We start from the raw sequence: 12686 nt of genomic DNA on the forward strand, positions 1-12686 counted from the left end.
GTGTATATTTGAGTTGTGAAGTGGTAACATAAATTTTGGTTATATAAGTGGCGTTTTGTCAAAAGGGGGTCTCTTTTTAGATCTATTTACGAGTTTACCATTTCAATCATTTGTAAAAAGATTTTTTTTTCTTTATTACGGCTATTATATATTACTTTAGGTGCCGATCTTGACCCAAATATTCAGACTTAGGGTTGATATGGTTTTTTTTCTTTTATTACGGCTATCATATATTACTTTAGGTACCGATTTTGACCCAAATATTCAGACTTAGGAGACTTAGAGTTGGTATGGTTTTTTTCTTTTATTACGGCTATTATATATTACTTTAGGTACCGATTTTGACCCAAATATTCAGACTTAGGGGACTTAGTGTTGATATGGTTTTTTTCTTTTATTACGGCTAATTGGCTATTATATATTGCTTTAGGAACCGATCTTGACCCAAATATTCAGACTTAGGGTTGATATGGTATTAAAATTTAAAATTATAGTTTATTATACAAGTTACCTCCATCTCGGATGTAGGACAATCATGGTGTGGGCAACCAAGTGTATGATAGCTAGTCAGAGGTGTTCAAGATCGGATTATTCGGAAGAAGCAACTTTGGCTAGTAAGCATCTTCCCATTCGGTAATTAACTAACTAATAATAATAATTACACTACTAGTTTTGTTTTGTTTTAGTTAAAAAGGAACCAACAGGTAATGACGAACGTAATGCATCGATCATGTGTTGTTGACATGCCCATTCGCAAGTGTGGTTTTGGCATATGGCATACAAGGATGGTGCAGGGTGTCAGCAACGAAAGAGGTGCTTTAGGCATCATGCCCTTTGACCGTTTTCAAGTTCTTTAAAAAGTGATACAAGCGATTATTTTGGTGACTTCATTATGGTTAATATGGAAGGTAAGAAACGAGAAGATATTGAACAACGATCATCATCGTCCGCATAAGATAATAGAGGAGATAAAGGCGTATATATTTCTATGGATAAAAATATGAAGAAATTACAACTTTTAGATTAGGACTCATGGTTGATTTAATTGTAGTTTATAATGCCCCGCTGTGAAAAAAAAGTTAACAGCTTCAAGCATTTCCGGCATTCTCAACAAAGCAGTAACGAAAAAGTCAACTTTTCCACCATTGAAGGTCAATGCTAAACAAGTGGAAGAGGTTAAAATCGTCTTTAAGATCTTCCCGGTATTCATATCAACCATAATGCTTAACCGCTGCCTTGCTCAGCTGTCTACCTTCTCTGTCCAACAAGCAGCCACCATGAACACTAGAATCGGCTCGTTACGGGTCCCACCAGCTTCACTTCCTGTGTTCCCAGTTATATTCATCATGGTACTTGCACCAATGTATGACCATGTTATAATCCCCTTTGCAAGAAAGATAACCAAAACTGAAATCAAATGGGTATAAGTCATTTACAACGAATAGGGGTCGGGTTATTTCTATCCATCATGGCTATGGCAGTTGCAGCCTTAGTGGAAATCAAACGGAAACAAGTGGCGCATCGAGCCGGTTTAATGAACTCCACTGAGCCACTGCCAGTTACTTTCCTTTGGGTTTCTTTGCAGTACTTATTCTCGGGTAGGCTGATCTTTTTATCTTAGCTGGCATGATGGATTTCTTTTTCACCGAGGCGCCATTTAGCATGAGATCATTAGCTACATCGCTCTCTTGGGTCCCGTTAGCCATGGGTTATTATCTTAGCTCAGTGTTTGTTTCTACAGTGGACCATGTTACAGGCAACTTTCGTCACACGCCATGGCTCTACGGTAGCAACTTGAATCATTACCATCTTGAAAGGTTTTACTGGTTGATGTGTGCACTAAGTGGTTTGAACTAGGGCTGTTCAAAAAGCTCGCGGCTTGGAGCTCGCTCAAAACTCGCTCGGATTTAGCTCGGAAAAAGCTCGCTCGATATGGCTCGGTTTAAAAGTGAGCCGAGCTGGCTCGACTCGGTTAGAAAGTGAGCCTAGCTCGGCTCGGCTCGTAACGAGCCGAGTTGGCTCGGTTTGGCTCGCTTTGTAGCTCGGCTCGGTTTAGCTCGGATTATTTTACTTATAATAAATTTTACTTTTATTTACATTATATTATAATATATTACAAAAAAAAAAACTGATTACTATTTACATGTATATACGTTTGTAATTTGATATCTATAGCATATTTGAAGGTTGATTACCATACTAATGAACTAATATTGTATTTCATTGAAGTTAAAACTTATTTTGCGTTGTTCAACTTGATTTTGGGTTGTAATGTATTTGGTTGAACTTATTTTGAATATATATTCTTTTAAAGTATTGAATAATATTTTAGGCTACTGAATTTTAAAAGGTATATATTAATGCTTTTTTTTATAAAATCGAGCCAAACCAAGCCGAGTCGAGCCAGCTCAGTTTAAAACCAAGCCGAGCCCGAGCTTAGATTTTCAGCTCGGTTTCAAAAACGAGCCGAGCCAAGCCAGCTCGGTTTATAATCGAGCCGAGATCGAGCTTGGCTTGGCTCGACTCATGAACAGCCTTAGTTTGAACTTCCTTGTGTATGTCATGTGGGCTAAATCCTATAAGTATAGAGCAAAATTCATTAGTGATTGTTCAAATGACACCCGAATGTTATGCAAATTGTCAGGAGTCTAGTACGATAATATTTGATAAGAAGAATGATTTTGACATAGAAGAAGAAAACTTTGTTTTTTATTATTATAAAAAAAAAAACCACATTCAGTCGATATGTGTATATCCTGATTGTTTGCATGAACATATGTTATCGAAAATTAAAAAGAAATTTTACATATAGAAACGGTTCAACGGGCAAAGAAATCTATCAAGCAAATAATATGAAGTCGCCTTACCAATCAAACGGGGATGTAGCTCAGATGGTAGAGCGCTCGCTTAGCATGCGAGAGGTACGGGGATCGATACCCCGCATCTCCAACTTTTTTTTATTTTCAAAATAATTACAAATAATATAAATCTTACATACTTAACTGATTTAAAAATACAAAAAAGAAAAAAAACTTTAAACTCAATTTTAAAATACTAAAATTCCTAAACTTCCGTTGGATTTTTTTTTCATAAATTACGTTTGTGTGTTAAAAAATGTTAACATGAATAATTTATTTTAATTGGATTTTTTTATAAATTACGTTGAGCTTTTACATGAATAATTTATTTTATAATTTATTTTAATAAACTTTGCAAGAATGTGTATTTTAAACAATTTTAGCTACTTTAATATATCAAACTAGGGAAGTAGGTTGCCCGTGCTTTGCGCCGGGCATCATTCGTTGTGCGGATTTGTGTATTAGTAAGTATACTTAGTACCTCGTGTGATGTAATGGAAATTTGACCGGTATCATTTTGGTCCGTAAGAAATTCGACCAAACAATTTGTATACCAAACTTTGAGACCCATTCTGTAAACGCTGGTTGTGCGGATTTATGTGATTATAAGTAAACTTAGTACCTCGTGTGATGCGAAAGAAATTTGTTGGTATCATTTTGTTTCGTTACACGTAAGAAATTCGACCAAACAATTTGTATACAAAACTTTGACAACCATTATGTAAATGCTCTTGACAGAACAAAACAAAAACAAAAACAAAAAAAAAAAGCATTATAAAAAGTTACAATTGAAAATGGAAAAGAAAAAGAATCATCACAAAGAAAAGAAAACGAAATGATAAAAAGATGGAGACAACTTACTGAAACACAATACCTGGAGTAGTAGTAAAGTTGTACCGTTCAACTTCTCTTGTTTAAGATATAGATAACTTGTGTTTAAAACATGTCAACTCAACCCGATACAATCCGTTTTGACACTTTAAAAAGTCTACACAATTCGATTTGTTACATGACCCATCCGTTTTGCATATATATTGAAAACTTACATATTAACAAAAGAAAATCTATTACAAGTGCTTACCATTTCTCTATTTATTTCCTCTGAATGCAGCAACATTCCAATGTATGAATTCAGTTTACCATAAACATTTTTGTTAAAAAAAACTCCTAAAACCGTCGCAAAACGCTTAATTTTCGCTTACTCACCATTTCAGGAAGAAAATCACATATCTTGCACCTTCAGGTGGAGAACTACCTAGCAAATTCTTGTTAATGGGAACCCTGACATGGATCCAGGCCTAGAGTTCGTCACAGCATACATGAAGTTTTGCTGCTGTAAGCTTGTTACATTCTTGTTCTTTTAAACAAGGCTTTTAAGCTGAATTACTGTTTTACCCTTGTAAAAAACATTTTCATAAAAGATACTGTCTTAAGCGTTCAAGGCATTTAAGAATACTCGGTGTCTGTTAGTGAGAAACCGCATTGACAACACAAGCAAAGCTCGATGAAGTCAACAATAGGCCAGCGCGTTGTAATTGATCTTACATTGGCACAAATCGAAGAATAAGAAAGGTAATAAGCCGCATAACCTTCCAGTAAAAGGCCTTAAACCTGCCCGCAAAAGGCGGTTCACACCCAAACGCCCAAATTCCTGAACCACTTGAAGCCATCTTAATGATTTGAGGCTATAGCGGATAGCCTTCTGCTTCTTTGTTCACAACAATGGACAATAACAATATTTTCATAGCCGGACCAGTCGCCTTTCCAGTCCATTTTTTGGACCGATATAAAAAACACGGATGTCATAAATAATTCAATACACAATGTTAAACAAACTATGAAGCCGAAATAAACAAATTATGGAGACTGAAGTAGTAAATAAATCATAAACGAGATATTGGACAAAAAAATAAATACAATTTGAAATCCAGCAGTCGGCTTCAAAACCGATAACCAGCCGTCCTGAATGACAGCGCTTTAAGAGTAGTCAACCAGACCGATTTTGTAGGCGGATTCCGGTCCAACTGGCCCGTCCATTCCCGTTACGAGAAAACATAATAAAAGCCACTAATGATGTTCAAAAAAAGTTGGATCACACTTTAAATAAGGTTTATAGACACATTACATATTCAAGGATTGCTGCACGATAAATTGACAACAAAACTATAACTTTTAGTGTATAAATTCAAAAAAAAAAAAAAAAAAAAAAAAAAAAAAAAAAAAAAAAACTGACCAGAAACATGAAGGTTATCACTAATCAGAGAAGAGGCTCTGAAAGTTCCATTTCATTTGAAGTATGTTCGTGTGTGTCCAGCTGGCGGGGGGGCCTATTGGGTCCAAACCGAGCCATAGCCAAGGCCAGCATATGTATCTAGGCCTTTTCCCGTTAATTAAGCTTCTTCGTGTATCCAGTTCTTCAAGTTGACTAGTCAACTCTTCTACTCTTTCCCTCAAACGAGCAGCCCTTGTGTCTGCCAATTTTAACGAAGATTCAGCTGTCTCTTGCTGACATGGCAGCAGCTGCTGTTTCTTCTTTGAATTTTAACTAGTCATCGAGGTAGCCGATGCACGCGACCTCCTCCCAAAAGACGGATTAGGCAGCTCAAGCGCCTACGTAGTTGCAGATTTCGACGGCCAGAAGAAAAGAACGTCAACAATGATAAATGAAAACCTCGTACCAATAACACCTTAATTTGTCCGAATAAGTTTTTTTTCTCTCACAAAATTAATAAAAGAAAACACTATAAACCCCATATCTTAGTTTATTGTATTGGATTTCCTAGAAACAACATTATTTTCGGTTATAGAAGACCCAAGACTAAACATGAGAGGATAAACAGGACTAAATTCCTTATCACCTCTTGCCTTCACCTGAACAGCATAATCATCAAGAGTCGCTTTTATACCTTTCCAGATCTGGTCCTCACCCTGTGAATCGAGCCACAGCGAGTACTGTAACGGGCTAAGTTTATTCCTCTGCATTGGGGACTGCAACTCGTCGGGAGCTCGAGAGTAAAGATGATGAAGTATGACACTCGGTGGCAAGTCTTGAAGAAGCGGTGAACCGTTAAGTTGTGACGTTTCAAGGAATATAACGGGTCTGAATGCTCTAAGAGCCCGATACGGTGCACCAAGTTGTTCAACTGGGAATAAGTTCTGACCCACGGCTAGTTCCAGCTCAGCCATGTCTCGGGCCATTCTGAGCTTGCCTGATTCGGATAAAGGCCGTACTAGAGATGCGTGTCGGATAAAGAATATTAGAACCCGAGAAGCCATGCTTCTGACGAGCCGGGTACAGATGGTTTCAGTCCCGATTGAGATGACTTTGGCTGATGAAGGTAATAGTTTTGATAAAAACTCGGTACGAAAATGAGAAATGTGTTTTTGTAATTCTTCCATGTAAGATGACGAGTTGTTGTCGGTTGCGCCGAAATTTTGGTTGTGGATTTCGAGAATGCATGACTCGAGATGGTCGAGCATGGATTGGAATAAGGATGTGACGGAATCACAGGCGACTTCATATATAGTGTTGAGTGATTGGGATAAGATGTCTGAGGCGATTGGCGGTAATCCTTTTGTCATGGCGGATATGCTTCCATGAATGTCTTGTAAATGCTGGCAGAGGGTGAAGTTTTTCACTTGGGCGGGAGTTGCAGGGCCCGATATTTGGCGGGCTTCAGGGCCTGTGGATATCTACAACCAAAAGGTGCGATTATGATTAATTAACTGTTACAACTTACAAACATCATAAAATAAAGAGTAAAATGCCATTTTCGTCCCTGGGGTTTGACCAGTTTTGTGACTTTCGTCCAAAGGTTTGTTCTTCCGCATTTGGATCCAAAAGGTTTAGAATCCTGCCATTTTCATCCGGCTCGTTAACTCCATCCATTTTTCTTCGCTAAGTCAGGGGTATTTTCGTCTTTTTTGTTAACTTAAAGAGTGATTTGGTATTTTAAATACTTGTACATTATGCTAAATGCTTGTACATAGAGTGAAAAAGACCAAATTGCCTTTAAGTTAACAGAAAAGACGAAAATACCCCTGATTTAATAGAGAAAAATGGATGGAGTTAACGAGCCAAATAAAAATGGCAAAATTTCAAACCTTTTGGATCTAGATGCGGAAAAACAAACCTTTGCACAAAAGTCGCAAAAATGGTCAAACCTCAAGGACGAAAATGACATTTTACTCTATTAATATTCCACCAATAAACATTAAAATTACCTGATACTCAGCTCGTTGAGCTAGCAAAAGCAGGACTTTGGAGATCTCACGCAGGACAAGAAGGGTCAAGCGTGCATCTAACTGAACAGCTTCAATCTCTTCTTGAATGCGCGATATAATTCTGGAGACGTGTTCTTTAGAGGGAACACTACCTCGGTTTGACATGGGGAATACACTGTTAACAAGATCAGATAGCCGACTCAAACATAGAGCCAAGAAAGCTGTCTGAAACACTTCAATGGCACCAACCATTTGATCTCTACCTTCTACTGTTATAGCAGGTAAAACCCCTTTAACGTCTGTGTCACGTGAAATTCTTTCAACAAGATTTTCAATCATGGACAAGAGTTTTGGATAGCCGATGGTGAAAATCTCTTTAACAAAGCTTGATGCGGTGAAAGTAGATTTCATTTGGTTTGCAAATGATTTGACAATTGCCTCCCAAACACGAGCAGTTAAGAGAGGGTCACCGTCCTATAACGAAAGAAGAACAGAATGTTTAGATGCATCGATAACAAATGTCTATATGGTAAAGGTATACACTAGAAAGCGAATGGCATATATTCCATCACAGGTCCATAAAGAGACTAAAAGTAGTCCAAACAGCAATCAAATAAGCGCATAGGCAGTCAATCGAACACCTAGAGCATAATTGATTAAGCGAGGATCAAGTATATGCAATGATGCATCAACACTCTTCTTGAGTTTAGTGAGAGAGAAAAGTGTATCAACTATAAATGAAAAAAAAAAAGTAAAATATTTTTTAGTGTTTTTCGAGTTAGAAAGAAAAGAAAAGAAGTGTTATATTTCAATTTTCATGCTCTTGAGTTAGAGAGGAACATAAAAAGAAACTAAAAAAAGTAAACATATACCCTTCTTGCGTAAATGATTTCAGCAAACATTTCAAGTCAAGGGTAGCTTTGTCATCAAAATAATAAACAGCTTATATAGCCATCGAGGTTCCTATTTCTTGAAAATTTCCCACATGAATTTTAAAAAAGAAAATTGGACAAGACTTTACTCTGGTTCCTTCCTTTTCTCATAAGAAAACAAGACCATGAAGAAATCTAAGTTCTTTTTGTTTGAAATCTCTCCATTTTCTAATCTCACAACAATGGTGTGTAGACATTGTTCTTAAAAGCAATACACAAAGTGGAAGTACCGAAAAACAATGATACCAAATGAGATGATTAAAATAGAATTCTATGTCTAGCAAACTGCTTGGATCAATAGCATTTCAGCGCATATGCTAGATTAGAAATATACCACCTTAAATTACTTCATTAGGCTTAAAACAATATACTCCTTAAATAAATTGTTTTGCATCAGATTGAGCATATTGCATTCCAGATTGAAGATTAAAAATGATCCACAACTAGTATTAAACACCCCCCGCGTTGCGGCGGGGGCGAGCACTAATGCCACACTACTATCAGCGACCACCGACACTGAAGTTGCGGTGTTAATGCGAAGAAATTAAACCGAAACATAAAACATAGAATAAAATAACTAAGTTGATTTAGGACTCGCGCGTTACGATGAACCCGCGTCTATTTTTTCCCGTTTGACAGGTTCATCGTAATCTATATATAATATATATCATTACCACTATACAAACCACAATGCATACATTACAACAACCATTGCATCAATATGTTGCAAATTATATTTATACAAGATTTTTGCTAAATTAATTAGATTATTATAAATAATAGTAATTTACAAATAAAACAAAACAACTTTGAATGGATCAAACTGATTGAATATGGTAAGATAATGAAACCATTATTTGATTAGGGTACAACCACTTAAGCACAATTTACAACCATTACATGCATACAAAACATATTGAATTTGGTAAGGTAATGAAACCATTATTATTTAATTAAGGTACAACTAGTTAAGCACAACTTACAACCTATATTTGACTAAGGTACAACCACTTAAGCACATGTTACAACCAATGATGTTGTGATTAAGTTGTAAAATTATTAAAGTATTTGGGTTAAAAGTAAAATAATAATTAAAGACAAAATAAAAATTAAAGAGAAAAAATCAAGTGGGTACAACCATTTTTGCTAAAATTACAACTAATAATGCAACAAAATGTTATAAATTAATATATAGTTAATTAATAGAGGCTAGATTAACGAGGGATATGGCCTAAGGGATAGGTTTCTCTCCATGATACCTCTAATAAAAATGTTTCAACAAAAGCAATTACTAATATAACACTTAACCAAAACCCACATTCCTAGATGGTAGAAAATTAGCTTTGGGTGTTTGGATGAACTTTTGAAAGTGATTAAAGTTAGCATAACCTACTTATACAGTTAATACTCATAGTTGTTAATAGCGAATAGCGACAAGGGACCTATATGCTACATAGCGAATAGCGACAAATAGCAACCGCTATTTTATAAATAGCAATACACTAGAAAAAGATTTTTGAAAATTTTTATATGTATATTATATCAAAATACCTTGGTATATATGCTATTTTACATGTATATTTAACGAAAACCTATAAATCCAGCTATTTTATAGCTATATCTAATTGCTATTTACATAAAAAAAAAAACAAAAACCTAACTGTCGCTATTCACGCTATTGGTCGCTATGACCCAGATAGCGACACTTGGTCGCCTCGCTACATAGCGCGCTATAGCGGTCGCTATAGCCGCTATTGACAACTATGGTTATACTTATGAACGGCAGATTATTTACGGATGGAATACCATTACGAGACCATGAGTAACATAAAGAATTATAAAAAATACATTTGCATACCATTATTCGTACCATAAACTCAACACCATCTAAAGTAAAGCATATCCAAACACTGTGTCCAGCAGGCCTTTATCTACTACAAATGACTTGGTTCTGATTACTGAACGTCACATAATCACTTCCAGAACTATACATCCAAACACCCTTTTATTTGAAGAAGATTCATCAACATTTATTTTCATGATGCAGGAGGCATAAGCTTTCTGTCCAGGTATATCAAGAACATGATTGTCAAAGTTAAACGTCAAGGTGACGCACAATCTTCTAAGTTCTAACCTCATGCTTGGGGTATATAGGATCTATTCATCAAAAAAACTGCTAGCGGCAATCAAACAAATAAATACAACCTAAAACCTAAGCTTTCTTGCGAGGTACATCAATATCATGATTGTCAAACAACACGGTCACGCACGATCGTCTAACCTCATGCTTGGGGTACATAAGATCTACTCAATAAAAAAACAGCTAGCGACAAACAAACACATAATACCAAATCAACATACAGATCCTTTTAGCATCAACAAATAGCAAAAGTAACAACATGAACAACTCACCTGCATAACCTCATCAAGCAACAAAACATGAGTAAACGGATCCCTTTTCTTCGACAACACCCTCTGCAAATGCCAAATCGCAACCACAACCGAATGCAACTGATCCATACAGCTACCCATCCTCTGCCACAACGCCTCCTTCGCCTTCCCCCCACTCCCAATCTGCGGCGTACCACTTCTCTGTATCCCACCAGGACCACCAAAACCACCACCGCCACCAGATATCGCCTTCATATCCAGCGCAACACTCACACTCTTCACACCCTGACTCTTATACTTATTAATCAAACCGTCAACCGTCGACCTCAACTCACCTAAATTATAAAACACCTGCAATCCCGCCCCAACCTCCGCCTGATTAAATCCTTCAAGTCCTCGTTCCAACGCCTTCATTCCTTCTGATCTCAACCTCTGTCCTGCTTCAAACACTAACTTCAACTCCTCATCAATCACACCAATTCCAGACAAATCATTCTCATTACACAACCGCAATATCTCACTATGCAACTGAGCCGCTTTAGACAGATCCAGTTTCTGCACATCAGGCTCCGCCATCACCTCTCGAAGCTTCTTCGACAGACGAAGAACTCTGACCGTCGATTGAAGCAGATCAACGGTGAAATGTAGGTTAGAAAGTTGAACCGTTTTCGACCGGATCTGACGGTTAGGATCGGCGATTTCAGATCTGATGCGACGGACGGAGGATTGGAGAGTGGAAACGGCGGAACGGATGGATGCGAGTGACGAATCGGCGTCCGTGACGGAGGATAACTGCGCGAGAAGGTCGTCGTGGCGGTTGAGGACTTCGGACCGGAGCTGTTTTTCGAGGAGTCGGATGCCGTCCTGGATCTTCTCCGCGCGAGCAGCGGCGGTGCCGGAGGAGAGTGCGTCGGAGGAGAATTGTGTGGAGTTGAAATCGGAGGAGAGGAATTTGGAGAAAATTGGATCGGATGCGAAGGAATCTAAGAGAGATAAGGAAGAGAATGTACCGGTAGATGACGACGGTGTTGCGGTGGTGGTGGTTCGGTCTTTGAATGTGGATACGCGCTGTATGGATGTACGGTGGACCGCCGGAGATGCCATATTTTCCGGTGAGTTGTAGGTTTTCGCCGGAGAGGGTTTTGTTTGTTCCACTTAATTTTCTTTTTTTTTACGGATCAATGCTATCATCGAGTGAATTTCAAGTTTTATCTTTTATCTTTAGAGCATTCACATCCAATCCACTAAAAATATACATACATTCCACTAAAAAACAACTCCTATATCAAATATATTTCCACTAAAAACAAATACTTTTTCTCTCTCATTTTCAATATATATTACATTTTCTCTCTCCTCCACTCACAACCACTTTCAATATATATTAAAAAAGTATAGGGGGTGAACAGTGTCCCCCCAAATATACAGATGAACAGTAACATTTTCTCTCTCCTCCACACACAACCACTTTTTATACTTCTTATATTTTAAAAACACCCCACACAGATTTTGGTGGTTTGGATGAGAATGCTCTTAGACCATTTTGCTAGTTTTGTCCTTTATGTTTAAATTTGACGAGTTTTGTCCTTTATGTTTAAAAATCAAGTATGTTTTACCCTTTATGTTTAAAACTCAAACACGTTTTGTCCTTTATGTTTAAAAAATCAAGCACGTTTTGTCCTTAAAAATCAAGCATAAAGGACAAAAACGTGCTTGATTTTTAAACATAAAGGACAAAACTCGTCAAATTTAAACATAAAGGACAAAACTTGCAAAGTGGCCTAAAGATAAAGGACAAAACTTGAAGTTCACTCATCATAAAATCATCTCTGTGTTCCTGAGTTAACTTTATGAGGGAAAAAAAAGTGAGAAAGACGAGAAAAGAAATTTTTTTTTTTTTACATATTTCTTCCTCTTGCCTTATAACGTATTGCCCTAAACAAAAAAAAAGGAGTTAATTGCCAAAATCGTCTCTGAGGTTTGGGCAGCTTTGTCATTTTCGTCCAAAATGACACTTTTTTACCAAATTGTCCCCAACGTTTGTAACTTTTTGCCATTTTCATCCAAACTACTAACTTTTTGCTATTTTATATTTGGCAGTTTCATCCAAATATCCTCAACTTAACAGAAAAAATAAACTAAGTTAGTGGTTTGTATGAAAATAGCAAAAAGTTACAAACGTTGGGGGCATTTTGGTACAAAAGTGTCATTTTGGACGAAAATGGCAAATGTGCCCAAACCTCAGGGACGATTTTGACAATTAACTCAAAAAAAGAGTTAA

The 12686-nt window shown here is 37.0% G+C and overlaps 1 protein-coding gene and 1 non-coding gene across 2 annotated transcripts; one reads left to right on the forward strand and one right to left on the reverse strand.

The window, feature by feature from the left end:
* The first annotated feature begins 2876 nt into the window (after positions 1 to 2876).
* Positions 2877 to 2949, forward strand: TRNAA-AGC. The gene has a single exon. It is a non-coding gene; the product is annotated as a tRNA-Ala (tRNA).
* Positions 2950 to 5273: 2324 nt separating this feature from the next.
* LOC110880190 (conserved oligomeric Golgi complex subunit 5) lies at positions 5274 to 11595 on the reverse strand. Its single transcript, XM_022128773.2, has 3 exons — positions 10427 to 11595; positions 7083 to 7556; positions 5274 to 6551 (listed from the first exon to the last, which is right to left on the reverse strand). Exons 1-3 carry the CDS (start codon positions 11507 to 11509, stop codon positions 5616 to 5618), a joined length of 2493 nt encoding a protein of 830 aa, XP_021984465.1. The 5' UTR covers positions 11510 to 11595; the 3' UTR covers positions 5274 to 5615.
* Between the last annotated feature and the right edge of the window lie 1091 nt (positions 11596 to 12686).

This window comes from Helianthus annuus, chromosome 9 (assembly GCF_002127325.2).
Source record: "Helianthus annuus cultivar XRQ/B chromosome 9, HanXRQr2.0-SUNRISE, whole genome shotgun sequence".
Lineage (NCBI taxonomy): Eukaryota > Viridiplantae > Streptophyta > Magnoliopsida > Asterales > Asteraceae > Helianthus > Helianthus annuus.

Excerpts from the sequence above, each read along its gene's own strand:
- LOC110880190 (XM_022128773.2), bottom strand. The coding sequence starts at position 11,509 with ATGGCATCTCCGGCGGTCCACCGTACATCCATACAGCGCGTATCCACA. Across the intron at positions 7,557-10,426 it reads TGCTTGATGAGGTTATGCAG|GACGGTGACCCTCTCTTAAC; the intron begins GTGAGTTGTTCA and ends CTTTCGTTATAG. Across the intron at positions 6,552-7,082 it reads CTCAACGAGCTGAGTATCAG|ATATCCACAGGCCCTGAAGC; the intron begins GTAATTTTAATG and ends TTTTGGTTGTAG.